Here is a 21,105-nt window from a genome sequence, read left to right on the forward strand (position 1 = left end):
AGTTCAGGACAGGACGTCGCAGCTTGCATCAGAGGATGCAATATGACTGCTGGAATCCATTTGTGAGAAGCCTTCATAACACGTTTATTATTTTGATTAAAATAAGTGCTTAATTTGAGCCGGTGATTTCCGGTGGGGGACACCGGTACTTATTTTTGAGGGCTGGCACTTATTTTTCTGCGTCATTCATTTTTTGTGAGCAAAAGGCACACATGGGAAAGATGGAGGAAGAGAAAAATGAAAAAGCGTCACAAAGGCAGAAAGTTTCAAGAGTGAGTTAAAGGGGCAGGGAGTGACTGTAAATGGAATAAAGAGGCTCGAGATCGCTTCAGGATTACGCGGCCTCAGTATTCAGTGCTCCCACATATAATTGCAGCAGCCACATGTTTCAAAGGAGATCTTTGGGCACCGGCACGTTTTTATTTACAAATTAAGCACTGATGAACATGATTCCGCATGATCCTTGTTTGGGCTGTAGTGTACTAGGGTGTTCTGAAAAAACATTTGGGGAACATCTGCTCATTTAACTGAACACAAAATAAAATCGTCTGGGACATGTCAGTGTACTATGCGGAAATCGTTTAAACAAAACGACTACGGCAGTGGAAGTGACATCACGCACTTTCCGGTTTATGATTTCAGAAAGTAAACCTGGCCCTAGAGCTGTTTATGGTATGTCCTTGTTGCTGCCTTCATGAGCAAAAACCAGAGATAGCAGGGCAAATGCGGGGTAGAACACAAATGGATGCAGCGGTAGGAAGCGCTAGCTCTGGGAGCCCCACTGACGTCCATGGTATTAATGAAAATATTGAAGTCAAATTGGTTTATGCTTAAGTAGGTAAGATTGACATCATCAATTAAAATCAAGATTTATTATTCCCTGAGACCCTATGTTTTCAGTTTGGTAGGAGTATCTGGTAACCTGAACACTCTAGGCAAGTCAAGTTAATGAAGGGAAAAAATACACATAGAACATGGGGTTGTATGAAATGTGAATAAGTGAGTCAACATTTAAAATGGAAGCAACCATTGTGAAATTTGTGACTGGTTAAATTTTTACAGAACTTTAGCAACACAAAAGGATGTTGAAACTTTTCAAACACCCACCCCCAGTCACAGATCTGGGTTTAATCCTTTGTTCTTTTGCTCACCATGCAACCTCAGTTTGGACCCAGCCATATGCAAATCAGCCTTGACCCTGTTCCCTGTGGCAACAGTCCAGCCTGAACTGCCAGGTCAGGTCCTCCCTGGACTGGAAACAAGCCTCCTGGGACCGGTTTCAGGGTATCACCCTTCATTACCCAGTCTAGCTTGAATCCAGTGGCACAGTGAACACGAGACCCACGTCTGGGCATATCCTTCCCACTTAGGGCAATTTTAGCAACACAATTTTAGCTGCCCTACACTTTTGTGGCAGTAGGCCACTTCCTCACACCTGCACAAAAAGTAACGTTGAGAAGTGTTGGAGGGGGCACATTGTCGTTGGCTGAGGCGGGGCCCTACCCAGGCAGAACGTACCACTCCCAACAGGGGTGGGTAATTACATTCCCTGTATAACCTACACTCACCCTTGGGTAGCTTGGCACTGAGCAGTCAGGCTTATCACAGAGGCAATGTGTAACGCATTGGCACAGCACTCTTACACAATAAATACCCTGATTTACAAATATGGCAGCAGTGTGTAGACACAGATAATTACATCACTCTTAAAAAGCCTCAAGGGCTTAGGCCACACGGGCAAAAATCAATGTCAAATGTGATAATCTTTTGCCAAGGAAACAACCTGTGTGGCAACACTGCCATGCGGTGCAGCTGATCACAGGCAGTCAATCCCACACACTCACTCCACATCGCTACGCAGTGCCACGGATATCAGGCATCGTCTTATAGCATTCACTTGTACACACGCACTCCCAACACCCTAATGAGGTGCACTGACCTCCGGCAGGCCAGTTGTTACTGTGCTCGTAGACCCTGTGGGCCCAAACCCTCCTCCACCCATCAACCAATCCCTACCACCCCTCCCTCAAGGGCTGGAAATGAAAGAAACCTTTCCCCGGGTATTAGGCCGATCGCGTCCGGAGTCACCCACCCACCGGGATAACAGGGGGAAAAAATAGATAACAAGCTGATCATGCAGCAGTCGACAAATGGAGGTTTGTCTCTCACTCAGGAAGTTCACTCAAAGGTCTCCACACTGTCTTCTGGCACAGGCAATGTTCTCCAAAGCACAGGGAGGGGGTCACCATAGGACACACACCATTCACAATAGTGCCCAGCCAAACCGAGCACTCCAGTACACAAATCAGCTCCTCCACACCTCCTGGAAATGGGACACAACATCTGGTGCACAATGACTTGAGTCGCACAAGACAATTCCGAACACATATGAAGAATTACCAATTCCGTACCTTCCTGGAATAAGGCACAACATCTGGTGTGCGATGACCTGAGTCGCACCTGATAATTCCGATCACACACACAGTAGTCCCACATGAGGTTGAATGTGGCAACCTGTGAATTGGACACCACACACAATGAGCAAGCAGTTGGTGTGTTGAAAGAGAGAAATGAGGCACGACTGACAAAGCGGTTACACCACCGGTAAATCCGCTCACTACCAACAAGATGCTTATGCATTTTGAGGCCCCATGATGCAGGGCCAGACTCCTTGAATAGGGGCCATTCCTTTGGGGCTCCAAACCAGGCAATCTAGTCTCCAGTCACAATACTCGGCTCCACACTCACACCACTGCTACTACATGGGATCCAGCAGACAATGTGGGCACTTAAGAGGGCACTGCTCTCCAGATGTCACAGGTAAAAGGTGAAGGTCCCTTGCAGGAGGTCTTTGATGTACCTGAGACCTCCACATGAGAACAGGGATCAAGCCAACAAGCTCTTGGATATCACACTTCAGGGTGCCACACAGCACCAGGCAATCAGCCCAGGCCAGCCACGATTCAGGAAGGGTGTGCGATCCCTTCCAAGGGCAGTAATTACTCCTTGTGTACAGCAGATACCTCTTGCAGTTTGTGCTACGCAGTCCAATACGTCCGATCCTGCATCCCCACAAGCACACCAATGCATCTCTTAATCTTTAGTGGGGCCATGATCTGGCTCCGAGAGGCCAAGTGTCAAAACCTCTCCCTCCAGTCTATCCATCCAGGCCATCAAATGGCAGCGGTGTGTCGTTCCAGTTGTGTACCCAAGGTTTATAGCTGTTGCCGGGGAGTGCACAGATGTGTTCCCCCAGCCTCTGGTGTAGACTAGAGTTGAATTTAAAAAGGCACACAAAGGGTTTTAGAGCAGAGAAATGCCAACGTTCTAGAAGTGGCCTTTCTAAGTAATCATTGCCAAAACCACCTTTACCACAGAAAGGGATTTGTCAACACGATTTCAATGATGGGAAACATTATGAGGCTGCTCCATTGCAATCCACTATTGCAGTTAGGAGTAATTGTAAACTTCCCCCATGTTAACCTATGGGCAGAGCAAACTTCATTGGTAGTGAAAACACATGTGTATTGTTCACTCCCTGGGCATATGTGCCCTTGCGCACACACAAGCCTGCCAGGGGCAGGCTAGACACATGTTTATAAATACCATAGGTGCAAGTGTGTACACACAGGCCTGTAAGGACTGGCGGGACTCATATTTAAGAACACCATAGGTGCAAGTGTGCACACATATGCCCGTTATGACAGGCACAGTGCATGTTTAAAAACACCACAGGTGCAAGTGCGCACACAAAGGCCTAGTATGACAGGCGGGACTCATGTTTAATAACACCATAGGTTCATGTACGCACACCCCAGGCCTGCTATGACATGCTGGGCTCTTTTTTGACACATCAGTGAGCACGCGCACACACTTGCCAGTGCCACTTCCTAACATATGTGATATGCGCACGCACTTTCACACTGTACTTACAGTGGGGAAGTGCCCAGGGCCCTAGGACCACTAGATAGAGAATTAGCAAAACCTATGGGAAGAGCCGGTCCCCTAGGTAGGGAAAACCCACATGGGGGTTCTTCACCTCCAGGGCATGGGACACCCATGTGTACCTGCCCATCCTTTTGTTTATCACCTGCTCTGCCCTTCAGGGGGTGCTCTAGGGGTAGCGGAGGACCCAGTCAGGATTGACTACAGAGTTAGAATTGGCAACATGAGCACAAGCACCACTGGGCCTCCCAGGCCTGCATGGCAGGCCATATACATACTTGACAGGTTATTCTTGTGGGTGGCAATTTCTCACTAGTAGCCAGGACCATACCTGCCCCGGGTATGTGGTGTACCTTTTTACAGGGCACTTTTGGGTACAGGACATGACCCAATCACATAAACACCCCTTCCTCGCATGTGTTGGAAGGGCGCATGCACTTTCCCACTGCAGTACAATGGGGAAGTGCCCAGAGTTTTAAGGCCACACAAAAAGAGTCAGCACCAAACCAGCAGGACAAAGTTAAAAAAAAAAATCAGGGAAATTCCCTAAGAAGGGCCATGTCCAACAAGAAGTGACATCTTCTCAAAAGTCTGCCTGATTACTATTCCCTCATTTCAACCCAATCTAGTCTGTGACTGTACCCAAGCATGAATATTTTAATCTAATTAGACAGTTGAGTTTCTCTGCCCAAAATTACTCAGGTTAGCCTGGGATGAAGGTCCAGTTTTCCTTCTCACACAGCAAGGCAGTCCTCTGGTAGAAGGCCTTCTTCTATAATGTTCAGTAGCCCAGGAGTGCTCTGAAGGTCCAAAATGTATACCTGCTGCCAGCCTTTGTGTGAGGTGGGGCACCCAGTTCGACTCCCACTTCTGGTTCTGGAAAGCTCTTCCTTTCCCTTTCAAGGATCCAAGACGCCTGGGGTGACAAAAGCTTGTGTCAGGGTTCTTCATGTGTGCTGGAAGCAAGCCATTTAAAGTGCAAGTGGGACAGGGCAAAGCTTGTCCTCCAGCCATCTTGCCAGGGTGGCCAATCCTGCCCACAGCTTGTCCCCTTTGTGTCACTGTCTGGGAGGAAAACACAAAGCCCAACAGCAAAGCCATATGACTCAAGATACTGGCAGAAGGCACGAAATTGTTAGGACTAGAAAATGCAAACTTTCTAAAAGTGGCTTTTTAATAACTGATTTAAAATCCATCTTTGCCAAAAAAGAGGATTTAAAATTATAATTCATTTTAGTATAAACATTATGGGGGTCATTACGACCTCGGCGGTCTTTTCAAAAGACTGCCTAGGCCACGGGATACAGAATACCGCCATTGCCGGCGGTATTTCTGTCTCCATATTATGACATTTCTGCTGGGCCAGCGGACGGTAACAGTGTTACCGTCCGCTGGCCCAGCGGAAATGTCACATCAACATTGCTGCCGGCTCGTAATAGAGCCGACGGCAATGCTGATGTGCAGCGGGTGCAGTAGCACCCGTCGCGCATTTCACTGCCCGAAATTCGGGCAGTGAAATGCGCAACAGGGCTATGCCTGGGGGCCCCTGCACTGCCCATGTCAAGTGCATGGTCAGTGCAGGGCCCCCCAGGGGCACCCCAAGTCCCCTTACCGCCAGCCTTTCCATGGCGGTGTGTACCGCCATGGACAGGCCGGCGGTCGGGGACTCATAATCCCCAGGGCAGCGGTGCTTGCACCGCTGCCCTGGGGATTATGACCGCAAGGCGGAATCCTGGCGGGAAAGTGGAGGGGCCGGCGGTATGGCCGTGGCAATTCCGCCACGGTCATGATTGCTGGCGGAACACCGCCAGCCTGTTGGCAGTGTTACCGCCAACATACCGCCAGCCGCCAGGGTCGTAATGACCCCCTATATTTCTACTTTCTCCCAATCTAAAGTTATCACTTATTAAATGTATTAAGGTAACTCATTATGTGGCAATGGCACAGATAGGCCTTACAACAGTGAAAAGCGACTTTAGGAGTTTTTCACTGCCAGGACATGTAAAACTTCAGTACACATATCCTACATTTTAAATACAATGCACACAGTCCTATGAGCCATTAGGGTCTATATTAGGGGTGATTTATAGGTATTAAAAAGGAAGGTTTAGACCTATCAAAAGGCTTACTTTGCTGGCACAAAAATGCAGTTTAAAACTACACTGCAGGCTGCAGTGGCAGTTTTGAAGCAAAAAGCCTACTTTGGAGGGAGGCAGAATGAATACTGCAGACCCACTAGTAGCATTTAATTTACAGTTCCCCGATACACGTAGTACCAATTGGATGTAAATCAATTTTACCATGATCGAGTGCAAGAGCACCAGGACTTTAGAACTCGTTATCAATGGTAAAGTGCACAGGAGCCTAATGCCAGCAAAAAAAAATTCAACAAAACAGGAGGAGTGAAGCCAAAACGTTTGAGTACGCCAAGGATATGAGGTGTAACACTACATACTTCTGACTCTCTCTACCGCACCACAGCCTCTGGGGCTGGCAAACCCCCTAATATTAGCATCAGGCTATAGTACCTCCTGCCTAGTTTTGATCTTGATAATCCGGTGGATGAGAGGTAAAGAGGTAGAGGCAAAGAGCATCAGAGAAACACCAGTGATAGCCCCTCTGGTCTCCCGCTCACACACCTAAAATTAAAGTATGATACCAGAATAGTATGTTATAATTATTGTAGCACAAAGATCGACAACCAAAATATCAACAAGGCAAGTATATATAGGTAAATATAGATTGGCATCCAAAACTTACAAAACATGTTCATGGGTGATACTTTGCGATATTTTATTCTTCGATATTAGTGCTATAATATTTTGATAGTCAGAAATTTAAAACTCGATATTCTGACATGCAACCCAAAGCATCGGGGATATTTTAAGCAGTCATGTCAGCCTGGGGAAACCTCCCAGAAATCCACGTCACCTGAGAAGAAGCACTAGGGTAGCTAGTACTCTTGAGGACTACTTTTGGATTACTCTGTCCATGAAATGTTTGCCTCTCCAGTATAGGGAAAGGCCTGGGACTACACCATACCAGTGTGGTAGACTTTAATCCTTGAATTTACCCTTGGGTTTAGAATGTGGGGAACCCTTACCATTCCCCAATCATTGCTCAACATGCATGGAAATGTGGGTGGGGATTACAGAGATTCCACAAGCCTAAGTGTGGGAGGAGGGTATCTGCCATAAGTCACCATGCACAGGTCCAAGACTGCCCCTTTCACATCCCAGCCTAGGCCTAACCATCCCCTAAATCAGGAGGTGTGATCATCAGTGGAAATATTTTTCTCGACCTAGTGAAAGGAACATGTTGCTGCCCACTTCCTATGCAATTTGGTGGCCACATGTCATACTTGTTGGGGCAATCTGGCACAACTTTGCTGTGCTTCCGTAGGAAGCTGCCTAGAATTGCCTTTTCTGTAGCACCTTTTCTTGAAGTAGGTGTTCCTATTCATGCAGTGCTATACTGACCTGTAGGGAAATTAAGCTTGAATTCAGGCAAGTCAGTACATTTATTTTTGCTGTTTGTGAGACGGTTTTTACTATTGAGTTCCCCGATATTACCACAAACATTGCCTACAGCAACCTCAACTTAAATACATTCTTCCGTATCTGGCAAACATTTATACAACATTTCATTTCAAGCTTGAAACTGCCCAAATGCAAAGATGGATGACTTTTTAGGTTTAGCATGAACCACGTGTGCTGTCCTTGCTAAACATCTTCCAAACAAAAAATAAATAAAAAGGGCTTAAAGCCCGCCCCTTACATACCATTACTTATAGTTGCCTGTTTTCATGTCACTCTTGTTTGCTTGCTTCTTATTGGTCAGCAGCTTCCTGCTTTCTCCTGGGCTTCAGGTTTCAGTACCTGTGAGCATGGACCAACTACAGTTTCATGTCTGCATCCAGTGTCCATCAACTCGCGGCAGGCCTCTGAATGTAATTTTTGTAAGTTTTGGAAATGGACTTCTGAAGAGTACATGTCTCTACAGTACATGTTCCGCTTTCCTCTCTCTCTCTTGTGCAGCTTTCCCCAACCCCCACTCCTCCACTATCCATATTTGCTCCCCGCACTAACATAAAGAAACCAAATAGCTCTCGGACAGCTATTTGGCTTCAGTGTTTTTGTTTTGAAGATGTTGCACAGCAGTGTGGGCTGCTGTGCAATATGCTTTAAAGTAAACAAAAAAAGTGCTATGACGCACTTAACCCTCACCACACCATAGCACGTTGTTTTTATTTACTTTAAACAACGTTGCCCAACAGCCCACACTGCTGTGCCACATGTCTAAAAACATTGACAATGGCAATAGGTCTCAAAACTTGCTGGCTTTGTCAATGCTTGTTCAGCTATCTAATTTACTAATAGGGCCCACTTTTATTTTGGCTCACAGGCGTATTTTCAGTCATACCCCGTGTTCACTCACAAATAGGCCTCAAAGTGTTGCCCAAAAATACTCAGCTGTGGTGGCCGGAAGAAGTTGTAAAATTCTGCTTTTACATGATGTAGTGTTGCTTCCATGAACCAATCAGCTACACATCAGTGTTAAAAGGAACAAACTCTACATGTCACATTCTTCTCAAGAGGAGGTTTTCATTTTGATGCACACTATCTTAAATCTACTTACTACATTCATGGCACAGACATTGCTGAATGCTGAATTCTTGGTTTCCTCTTTGGTCCAATATTTCCTCCAGCTCCAGCAGAAATGGAGAAAACATGCTGTGAAAGAGAGACCCTTCTGCAAAGAATCAATTATGAAATTCAATTATTGGTCAATCTCCACCATGGGTCTCCAGGAAGTTAAAATCCAAAATGTGATGTTTGAGCGAAAATATTAAAAGTATGCATAGCCTTAAGGTTGTAGGAGAATAAAGGGATTAAATGTGCCATAACATGGCCAATAGAGCAGGCTGATCTTCCTTTGGCGGGAAATGTAATCCATGTTTTATGTTTCTCTCTGTCCAATCTACGAGGGTTCCTGCAGTGGGAACTGGTTTGCATAAACACCGGTTTCAAGGTTGTGTCCTTGGGCTGTCAAATTAGTGAGTATAGCAGCCGCTGTGAAGAGTGACACTGGAAACCTTTTCAATGCATCTTGAGACCCTCACGGGTGAGTAGTGCGCTTTACAAATCCCTGATTGATTGATTGAATGAGATGAAATTGAAAATATTGCCTGCTCTGACTTCCCTAAATTATTGCATTACCAATTAGGCCAAGGAAATGTGTAGCATTTGGCAGGTATCCAGTTATTCTGTGAATTGAGAAAAAACATGCGAATATGAAGACATTCTCCTCGAGTAAAAATGCAGTTAGAGCTTTCAGCAAATATGCCTAGCAGCATATGGCAGGAAGGACACACCTAGAGTTGCCAGAGGCAATAAAGCCCTGGAAACAGATCACAGCGAAATGAATTATTTATAAAGGGGTACACAGACACATGTGCCAAGGTGGTGAATTTGAACAAATGTAACTGGTTAGTCAGAGGAAAGATAGGGCCTTTATTGATGTGTCCTTAAGAGAATCATGAAAGGTTCATCCTCACTGCAAACATATGCAAATTTACATGGATGTATTTATTGATATGTCGGCTTACCTTACGCAATAATACATGCATGATCAATAACATTATTTATTAGGGGACATTAGCTCTTAAACTAGGGAAGATGCTGCTCGATGCTGCTCCTGTGGACCATCACCCCTTGGGGTAGCATGGCACTTTACTGACGCGGATGGGATGGAAAGAACGCTACAAATACCCTCATACAATATTGGTAAATGTTTCAGATTCAGGATAAACGAAGAGGTCCTAGATAAAGTTATTGAATTAAGATTTTTTGAGGTGGGAAACGCACTTGAATCCAGGATCTTCTTCAACTGAAGCTGCACGACGAAGGAAAGAATTTAGAACTTGATGCCACAATTTAGTGTTTCAGGGCACAGACCTCCTTAGCGCAAAAGGTCAAGCTTGAAAGATGCACATACATTGTTGCACGAAAATACTGCATGAGTGAAACTGGATGCACTAAGACGTTCATTTGATGAATGGTGATATAATATGAAGGCATGTGAGTGTGGTCTTTGTCTTTTGGTCAGATATTTCTCGCTTATTGCTGGGGGATGGTTGGTTACAGTACAAGAGTAGACGCATCAGGTGCTATTTCATGGCATGCATTAGGAGGACTGACTCTGCTGTTATGGGGCCTAGAGGTCCACACCTGGTGGGCAGCATCACAAGGCTGGTGGGGATTCAGAGGGTACATTAGATGATGGTAGTTTAACAATAAGGCACATGGGTATGCAATGTGGAAAATTCAGGGAGTTTATGTTTTTTTCAGTTTATTTTGTTTTAGGGAATAGCACAAACACTTAGCCCTGATTATGAGTGACTTTTGAAGGGTTCAGAATTCCGTGTTGGGTGGTATTTAATGCACATATTTTCTACCGGGTGTGTTAAAGAGCACACCCTTCTTTAAATTTCTGCAGCTTAAACCTACCAGAACTTAGCAGGGGAAAAGTGCACAATATTTAGAGTACCATGTTTTTTTGTGTGTTATGCACCACAATCAGCATGTTATTCCCCGAAATGTCACAATAGGCAATATCGTACCTGATAGATAATGTACCCTGGGGTTTTGTTATTTATCAGGTGTGATAAAGAACACCAATATTCAGAATTAGGGCATGGGTTGAACTTTGCTCCATGTCACTGGGCAATTGTGCTTCAACATTTTGAATTTTACACTTCTCCCCATATGGTAAGGTAGTGGACAGTTTTATATAGTTGCTTAAAGAGGTAACATCAGTCTCAAAGATCTTGTCATATGAAGAGAATAGCCTCAATAACCTTTAAAAATGAAAAGCGATTGAATTATGGATACTGTTACACACCCCTCAATAATAATACAAGCAGAACCAAATTTTTTAACTCAGTGCTCCATTTCTCCAAGCAGAATGGTAAACAAAATAAAAATCAGACAACAAAGTTACTAGGAAGATATTTAGTTGATTCTGATTGGTCACACCCCTGTAGGAAAAAACATATCCAGATAAATCAAAGTTCTCTTGCTTAATACATCACTTGCAGCTAGATTGTTTTTTGTTTGTTCGACAACTCTTAGGAGGTCATTGATAAACTATTTTGCAGGAACTGATTTTCCAATCACTCTGCTAAGGGCTGAGTCTGATATGTTGCATGCGATGTATGCAAAGTAAGAGATGCATCCTTAACAAAATATTGTTGGAAGATGATAATGTCATTTATGAATTATGTAATAGCAATGAATGATCTAGTCAAATTTCAGTAACCTTGGATACTTTTATTGCAACTTTTAAAGGCAGGTTTAAATCTCATGAAAATAGCCAAAAGGAAAAAGAAAAGGGAAATAAAAAGAAAATGTGAAAGCTAAGGTTGGCACACTCTTCGTAACTTGATTTGTAATAACATGTCAAAATTAGAAAAGAGCGAGATAGGTCGTAAGATAAATTATAACAATATACTCTGAGATCTATCTGAATAACAACATCCACTTGCTGCAATGTTATTAGGAAAATGAATATTTGGGATAACTTTAGCTTGGGCTGCAAGAGAAAAAGTAGTGAAAAATAACATTTTGACATTACATCACATCTGCAATAAATGCAAAATGAGGAAGTTCAACGAGATTCAGGAAATACCTGTTGATCATTATAAGATACTCTCCTCAACAAGAGGTCAAGCTATTTTATCTAATTTTAAACTCACTTTTAATACCTTAAATGCTGGCAGATTCCTCCACATAGGAAAACTCTTTGTTGTTACAGAAGGTCACTGAGGTCATCAGAAACCTGCTAAATGCTAAAGGATGTTCTCATGATGGTTTGTCGGCTGAGTGCTCCAAAAAGATTCAGGGGCCAAATCAGCAAGTATATCACCACACTGCAAACACTCTTTTAGCAGGAGGGAAGAAATCCAAATCCTTCAAAACAGGAATTATAGTTGTTTTTAAAACCATGGAATAATACAGAGGACCCAAATTCTTATCACAATATTACTTAATATGTTTACAAGATTGTGACTAAATGATTGGTGTGTAAAATAATTAAAATTTTAACTTTGTTGATTCATACTGATCATAATCAAAAACAATCATTAATTACATAATTAAAACTATAGATATTTAAATCAGTGAAATATTCCAGCAGTCTCTGCGATGTTTAGTACAGAAAAAGCTTTTGACCTCATGTGCTCGTGTGTGTTTTTATATTAAAAATAAAGAAACAATACCTCAACTGGTAACATTCCACAGAATAATCTAGGCATGTTGTTTCTAATTGTTATGTGATGGTGTAGAGATTGGGTTGCATAATGATATCTGAATTTCAGCAGTAGTGTTTTTGTCTATCATGCAAACATTACTTAATTATGTTTTGGGGAAATATTGCATAATTAGGAGCAACAGTGGGAATAATTGCCCACTTCCTGTCATGGCACAGTACACCTTCTTTCATATAGATTGTAATGATAGATAGAACCCTAACATAGCTTTACAAATAATATTTCAAATGCAGTTCCTATGCTAGTAAGGATTAGAACTAGAATTGGTAAAGCCAGTGGATTTGACTTCCATTGTGATGTATAAGTCAGACCCATTGGCTTTACTAATATTTGTCAGCAGCAAGTGGGAGCTGCTGGGCACACCAAATACCAGCAGCAACCCAACAGAAAGATGATGGAAGGTGGCAGGGTCAAGAACCGTCTCGCCAGGTCCTCACCATCCTAAAATAACAGTGTCAGTGACACCCATTGCACCAACTGGGATCCAACAGGATAAAAGATAACCAGTCAGAAAGCAGACTCCATTTGCCTATCGTTCATTTTATTTTGTTTGTTTCTGGATGCCCAACTGTTAAAGTGCATAGAATGCTACAAATGCTAAGCATGCTTAATTTTTAGTTGATTGAAACATCTATTTAATACGTTTTTTTTTAATTCTTACAGCTTATTTCAAGCGATGCCGATGGAGCCATACAGAGAGCTGGAAGATTCCGTGTGGAGAACGGATCTTCTGATGAGGTACAATCCCAATTATTGCACACACGAACATACTATTATTTCAAACCAAGATTTGGACTTTCCTCTTGGAAGACATTATCCAATCCCTTAGTATACCTAGTAGTAGGCAGCATGTTTACTGTTTGTACTGCTTGCATCCACACCTACTTGAAAGATGTATGAATTTGAGTATCTTAAAATTCACTACATGTTCAAAATAGCTTGAAATGGCCGTCCTAACTTTTGCAGGTTCAGCACCATGGAATGTAAAAATACCTTATACATATTCCTAAAATGAGCAGAAAGGTGTGCATCATTCTAAGACAAGGTACAACCATATTATGATTTGAAGTGTGTGTAAGTGACTCAAAAAAGAGAGGGATAGGGAGGAATTATGGTCCAGTGTATATCCTCCAAGTGGAACTGTCAAAAATATAAGATACACTGTTCCAAATAGAGAGAAAGGAACACATGGCGGGGGTCCTAAAATTTAGGAGCAAGAAACCTCACACATCCGTAAGGATGTCATGCTTCATCATCGGCTTAGCTCCTCGTCAGACCGGCACTGCAATGTCTGACGGGCACCACCCCAAATGGGGGGGTTCTTTGCCGGAGATCTTTTTCAATGGTGGTGCCGTGACCCCAGGAGTTAGTAGGCAAAGTAGGAGATCAAAGATAAAGTGGTTAAAATTGGCTCTCAAGGCCTCCAACGGGTAAACTATTTATTAGACCAGGTGGAAGGTATGGACCAAGGTTAAAAAGTATAGTCAAGAGAGTGAAACAGAGATAATGGTCAATCACTCTATATCAAAAGGAAAAAATGGGAGGGAGGTTGGGCAATTTCCAAACCAGCCCTTTCATGGGTCAACATGTTGCGCATCCTGGTGGTCCATACGGATCCAGTGATGCTTCGTCAGGACCTAGATGACTATGTGTGTCTCCTAATCATAAAGGCCAGGTGTATCTCCTTAATCGAAGAAGTGTATGGATTACTCTTAACCAGAGATTTTCAGGAAAAAATAACCAGTCACTTACATCAGTATGGAACCAGTAATTCCTAACTGTCGCCCTGTGAATGAAATTACATAGATTAATCATACGAAAGAGCGAATCAAAACCGAGTTACTGTAGGTGGGAGAACTGGTGGAAAAAGTGAAACCGTGCTACACAATGTGAGTGTTGACTAGTGAGAAAATGCATGCACTTGTACATAGTCATAGCTTACCATCCCCATTTAGGGAGTGCGCTCCCTAGGACCACGTAGACCAATGGTCAGGCGCAAATTAAGTCTAAGGGAGAAGTGCAAGAAGGTTAAAAAAGGAAGAAAACAACAAGTAGTTGTCAAGGAGAATCAAATTCAAGAATCACATTAAAAAATCATGGAGGTATAGACCAACTACTGAGGTAAGTTTGCAGTTCATATTATCAGTGTAGGTAGAGTGTATGTCTTACAAAAGTAAATCAGTACATTGATGTTGCTGCGTAGATAGACCAGACACGTAATGGAATCGAGGGTCCAGTATTTCTGATAAAGCAATTGTAGACCGAATGAAAACAGCATGGTCAACTAAAGCCCTCACGTAAAATTATAAGCTCGTATTTCAATAAATGTACAAGTATCACAAGTACAGACAAGATATGGATATGGATATGCCAGGAAACCACCACCGTAAATCACAATGGATAGTGAAAATAAAGGACGTTGAGGCGGGCCGGGTCCCACAATAGTGGACGAGGGGCCCTCAAAGCGTCAAAAGAAGTAAACACTTACTTGGAGATGCTGCCGTAGCCGGCCGGAAACCTACCCGGGTCCGTGGTTCCTGAATAATAAACGGAACCCAGGGAATGCCGGAGTTATCCCATTCTGCCCGGAAATCATTGAATAGGGCTTCCGGTGCTCGTGTGGTCACATGACTACGCGGCACTCAGACGCAAGTCGGGAGGCATGGAAAGAGACGAGGGGTTCCTAAGGTGAGGAACCCGGGGGGAGGGACATGGAAATAGAAGAGGGGGCTCATATCAAACGAGGAGTCCACAGAAGCTAGAACGGAGTGCAGACTCCAAAAAACACAGTACCATAGGATAATAATATGATACTGATATGAAAGGCCCACCTGAGCCTGGGCTATTTCAATATAGAAAATTACAGAATATATATATAGACTCCAATATGATCGTGGAGTCAACAATGTAAAAATGTAAAAAATACACAGATGTAAAAAATAGAGATACATAGGACCACAATTGAAATCAGATAGTGAAGTTAAATAGTTAGACTCGTCCAAGGAATATCATCATTTAATCCCTTTATATGAGTGCGTAGTTTGAACACCCACCGTTGCTCTAACTCAAATAGAGAGCTAGTGGTATTGCGTGAGTTAGTTTGTAAGACAACCCACCACATGTCATCTGGGCTATGTCTAATCTCAAGGAAATGAAGAGACAGTTTTGTTGTGGCACGACCACATCTGATATTGCTACAGTGTTCATTAAGTCGTAGTTTCACTGCTCTTGTGGTCATTCCTATGTACTGTAAACCACATGGGCACGTGATCATATATACACAATTCCGAGTATTACAGTTAGTGTGTTTGACCAGTTGCCAATTGCCAATAAGATCAAAGTCGATGTGTGTGTAAGTGAGACAGCCATACATTATAATACATTCTACTACAGCTTATGTCTCAGAATTTTCAGTGAACTTTTGGAAATAAATATTATATTACATTTATAAATTTATGAATCTCCTGTTTTCAAATTGTCTGAAGCACTACATGACAACTCTTTCATGTCAGCATATACAGAGGCTTCCACAGGAGACTAATGTACTGGAAGGAGAAGCTTTAGGTTTTTCTCACATATTTTGGTAACAGGCTATTGATGTAAGGCACAACCAACTTGTAAGGTATGACTGCAACTCACACTAGTTTAGTCTATACCTTTTTAATGAAGTACTACTTGCACTTAAAACCTCACTGCTAGCTAAAGAGTACACCACATATTTTTACCATACTGAATGAAACTTGTCTCCGGTACCACAATGTTTATATTTGAAAAGCAGTAGCTTGGATGATGTCATTGGTGAAATGATCAGTGATGTCACCAAATATGTCATTTGAGATGTCATGAGTGATGTTATTTACCATATCATAAATAATTTATTATGTGAGATAATTAGCAGGACATAAGGGCATGGCAGGGGCACAAGTTATATTTGCTTAGTGAACTATAACTGGTGAAGTTCAGTGGTTTTTAGGTCGAGCGCGCAAGCTGTCTGACCTATTGTAATCTAGCAGGGAGCTTTTAACCACACCCACCCCACGCCTATCACTATCACTCGTTTGTGGGCTTCCCTTTCAAAAATCCTTTATTATCATTGGTAAATGATCTACATTTGTCCCTCCTTGGGGTGGTTTGGTTACCACCTTGGACATTTACCCTGTTGCATGAATAATTGCACAATTGCCTATGCATTTGATTGCGAGCAAACTTCTTTTTCCTTTTGTGTCTCTCCTTCTCGCTCATGGCTGCCATGGCACTTTGAATCGGCTCGCTTAAGTCAACTATTTTACTTTTCATTTTCAATTTAAGTGCAAGAAAAGTCCATTTAGGAAATTACAACGTTAACACCTCTAACTCGAGCAAATGCGAGACCCATTGCATTGCAAATGCTTGTTTTGATTTTGTTAACTCAAACATAAATAACCAGTCATCCGAAAAACAGGAAGACACTCCCCCACACAAGGAAGGGATTGAAAGCAAGAATAAAAAAAGTTTCTTTGTGCCAACACTCCATGAGGCAATTTGGTCTAACGGCCTTGATCACATGACCCTCAGCAGTGCATCATAGCCCAATATGTAACCCCAGGTGCAAGTGAAGGAAATAGAAAGCTGCAAAAGAAAAGCAGTAACTTCATAAAACATCGGGCCCATCTTGTAGCATGTTTATACCTCATAAAAGTTATATTTCATGACTCCAATAAAACAGATGCAACATCCAGTTGCCTCAAGAAATTGCATGACAGGGAATAGGAAAAATATTTCAAGGACCTGTGTGTATATACAGTACAAATAGGAAGATGCAAATATAATATATCCACATGTCTATGTTACAAATTAAAATAAAAATGCAAAGCATGAATGCCATCGTAGTCACCCTCCCCCTATCCCAAAAATAAAAAAACACCTTTACACACTGCCCAATTGGGCATAGGTAAACATAACGGAAATATTTCAGAAAACAAGATAGAACAACAAAAGCACCAAAATGTAGCATAGTTGCCTGACCAAAAAGGAACATTTCAATACCTATAGCGACACCACCCTCAAAATATTAAGAGAAAGAAAATGAAAAGCAAGTAGTAGGAAGAAATAGGAAAAATCAATGTACCCAGAGAAGAGTAGAGAGCATCATATATAGAGAGATGGATTGAAAATTAACAAAAAATTAACAAATCTAAATCACAAGTAACAAAATATGCAGATATGTGTAAAGGCAACAACATCATATAACCCAAGTGGTAGATAGTGTCATACACAATGCACAAAAAAATGAATAAAATAACGCAAAACATTATTTGGAAAAATTGGGTACAAGAAAAAGACTGTTCCAAAAAAAGATAAACATTCTGTTTTGTCCAGCAGTGTCCCAAACCACTAAATCAAATGTAAAAGAAAGGTAGGGCAACATCACACCACAGGTGAAATTTCCTTCCTTTCCTCCTAAAAGTAAAAGGAAACAAGAAGCACAGCTGTAAACCATAAGAACAGGAAACAACCAAAGTTCCTAGGACCACAGAGAAAAATATCACAAAATACACATCAGGTAGCCAACTCTGAGAAATTAATCAGACCCCAGGTGAACTTTCAGTTCTTCTTCCGTATTTCATCCATCAGGTTTCTTGGTTTTTAAGGTAATTGTATACCTCGACTTTTTACGTCTTATGGTTGCCCCCTCTCATGTTAGAGGGATTTGACCAATGGAAAAATAGGACAGCTTATTGCTGTCACTTAAATGCCTTTCTTGAAAATGTCTAGCCCTGGGATATGTGAGTCACCTCTATCAATCACCATGAGATGTTCCAAAATCCTCTTTTTCACAGGATGTATGTTGTTGGTAGCATGGACATTCAAGTATATAATTAACAAATTGTGGTTGCATGTCAATAATTGATGGATCCCTCTAGGACATTTTCCAAAAAGCACAGTGAAATCCTTCTTGGGACAGCTCTTCTTCTTACAGGCTTACCAGTTTCTACAAGGAAAGAAACCCTTCCATTGGTTGTTACCAGTGGTAATACTAATGTAACTTTTAACCAAGAGGTCCCTGAGGCTTTTACCCCACCTATAGGCAAAACAGGGCTTTTTGTCCAAAAGGTGACCTAGGGTAGAGTCACACTTAAGTATGCCCCAAATCTTTTGCACAACCTTAGCCATATTTCTAGATTTGTTCTTGAAAGTAGTAATAAATCTTATGGTTTCATGCACCTCGGTGGTGTGGACTGATTATGAAAAAGATTGGCGTCTCCGGAGATCTTACTAATGCAAGACTGAGCCTTGTCCAAAACTTACTCAGAGTAACCGCTCTCTTTAAATCTCTTTATGATTATTTTTTCTTTCTCCAGGTAAGCTCCTCACAACAAAAGTTATTTTCAACCTCAGCAGCTCACCATAGAGCATGTTCCATTTGACACTCTTAGGGTGGGTACCGAGAGAGTATAGAACACTGTGGCCTGCAGTGAACTTCCTAAATAAAGTGGTTTGTAGTTTATTGCCCTTGACTGTAATAAGAAAATCAACAAACCCCAGTCTGTTTATACTAATTGTATCAGTGAAATCAAGATTGAGATTGTTCTTCTTGAGTTTGCATACAAATTCTTTGGCTGAATACTCAGCACCCCTCCAGATAACAAACTGGTCATCCATGTAGTGGAGCCACATAACAGCTCTGTCCGTATCTTCCATAGTTGGTGCGGTGGACACGTGCTCCTCCTACCGACCCATGAAAACATTTGTGAAGCTGGGAACAAAGCAGGTGCCCCTCACAGTATGGTATGTCTATCTGCACAATTCATCAATAAATATAAAAAAATAATTCTGGAGATACATGCTTATCATCTTCAGGAGCATATTGGTATGAGCAAACAGGTACATTGGTCTAGCCTTCAAGAAATGTCTACAAGCTTCAATCTGGTGTGTATGTATTTATTTATTTATTCATATACATTTACATTCACTGAAAAAACAAAGGTTACAGGAACGTTATAGTTAGGAAATAGAATTAAAAAAACCTTATATATTCAGTTTAAAAAACAAAGGTTACAGAGACGTTATAGTTAGGTTCTGAATTTACTCACACAAAACCAAAGAAATGTACCAGTTATGGTTAAAGTTATTTTAACTAACTATAACTCTTGGCCTAAGGTAACTATAACTAGCACTCCTGCTATGCACAGTTTTTCTTCAATAATTTGACTTCGAATTTTCAATGATTTTTTATTGATGTTATAAAAAATTTAATTAGTGCTGTAATATCTAGGGTAATTAGCAATGCATGGCAAGGGTGCAAGTTATAATTACCTTAGGCCGCGAGTTATAGTTACTTGAAATAACTCTAACTATAACTGCTGAATTTCTCTGGTTTTGTGCGAATAAATTCAGCAAAGCAGGAGTGGTCCCCAGGACCATGTATGGCTCCACTAGAGGGGGCCGGGCAGCTCGCCTCCAGTGTTTGAATTTGTCCCATGAAGATGGTGGACCCCAGGGCTAGAGGTCCGTGACATACCCCTTCAATATTTCAATTCAGCCCCAGGGAGGTGGCAGTCTCAGGGGCTGCAGGTGGGCTAGGTCCCTCTGCCCTTAATTTAAGTGAATAGCCCTGGGGAGATGGCAGTCCCCGGGGCTCTGGGGTGACTGCGTGTCCCCCGCTTACTTGCAATTAATTGCCCCGGGGAGTTGGTGGTCCATGGGGCTTATTCATTTTCTTTCTGTCCTGGGTAGGTGGCAGTCCCCGGAACACGCTCCCTTACTTGCAGTGTATTGGCCTAGGAAGGTGGTGGTCACCGGAGTGCATACTATTGAATCAAAGCCCCGGGGAAGTGGCTGCCCAAAAGGGGGGACCGATGTGCCCACTCATTTATTTTTGTACATATCACCGGAACCTGGCCCACATGGTGGCTTTATAAAACAAGTGTGGGAGACCACTTTTAAAAAAAATATTTTTGCTGTGAATTCATAACATAATTGCGAATTTGCACCAGTAATTTCTTTAAAAAGTGCTTTTTTGCCCTGGCGGGACCCCCGCTCCACAATTAAGGGGTCGGGTGTCCCTACCCTGGCCACTTTTCTTTTTTATCACTTTTTTATGAACTCGGCTGCAGCCAAGTCCCAGGATGGCTGCCAACACTTCCTGGTTGAAGTAATTACAGTCAATCAGAGCTCTGCAAATCTCTGCATGAGCTCTTATTATTCGCAAAGTCATCAGGGAGGATCGGGGGCCCTGTATATACAAATTTGGATTTCCTTAAATTTCTCTTAAACTTCTGAACGCGTGTAGCCCCTCTACTCCCCTATAACCTTTCTGTTAGATCCTGACCTTTTCCAAGGGTAACCGCTTGACTTTGTAACCACATTCATAAGGGTGAAGAATGCATTTGTGGCCCACAAGTTCACACAGGGTTTGTTTCTCACTTTGGTCCACCTGAGGCAAAGGGTTTGGCTCACTCAAGTGTGTGCAATGTTTTTGTTTTGTTCTGCCAACTAGTATTTTCTTCTTGCGTAAGATACAATTTTCATCTAGGTGTTCAGCCGGAGTGAAAGGGACCACTTTTGAGCTGAATCTGCATCGAATAGACTTTCTGTCCAGGACAAGCCTCTGATGATCCTCTCACAGTGTGAGGAAACATTCACTGCTTAGGCAGTGATACATTTGCCCTCACATTCGGCTTTGGGCTCGTTTCTGGTTATTGCACGAGAGGAGTTCCGCAGGATCAGCTGCACAGCCTAATGAAATCAAGTGAGCCACATCCCCACTAATTTAGATTTTGTCCCACAAGCTAAATATTTTCCTGCCCTCTTTCTAGAGAAAATAATTTGCTGGTATTGATGAAATGTTA

At 42.3% G+C, this 21,105-nt stretch overlaps 1 protein-coding gene across 2 annotated transcripts in view; it reads left to right on the forward strand.

Annotated features, from left to right (window-relative positions):
• GARNL3 (GTPase activating Rap/RanGAP domain like 3) overlaps window positions 1-21,105 on the forward strand; it is a 759,794-nt gene that overhangs the window by 540,487 nt on the left and 198,202 nt on the right. For both annotated transcript variants that reach the window (XM_069241687.1, XM_069241688.1), the window contains exon 3: window positions 12,938-13,012. In XM_069241687.1, coding sequence (XP_069097788.1) covers window positions 12,938-13,012 — 75 coding nt within the window. The remainder of the gene's footprint in view (window positions 1-12,937; window positions 13,013-21,105) is intronic.

Source organism: Pleurodeles waltl, chromosome 6 (genome assembly GCF_031143425.1).
Source record: "Pleurodeles waltl isolate 20211129_DDA chromosome 6, aPleWal1.hap1.20221129, whole genome shotgun sequence".
Lineage (NCBI taxonomy): Eukaryota > Metazoa > Chordata > Amphibia > Caudata > Salamandridae > Pleurodeles > Pleurodeles waltl.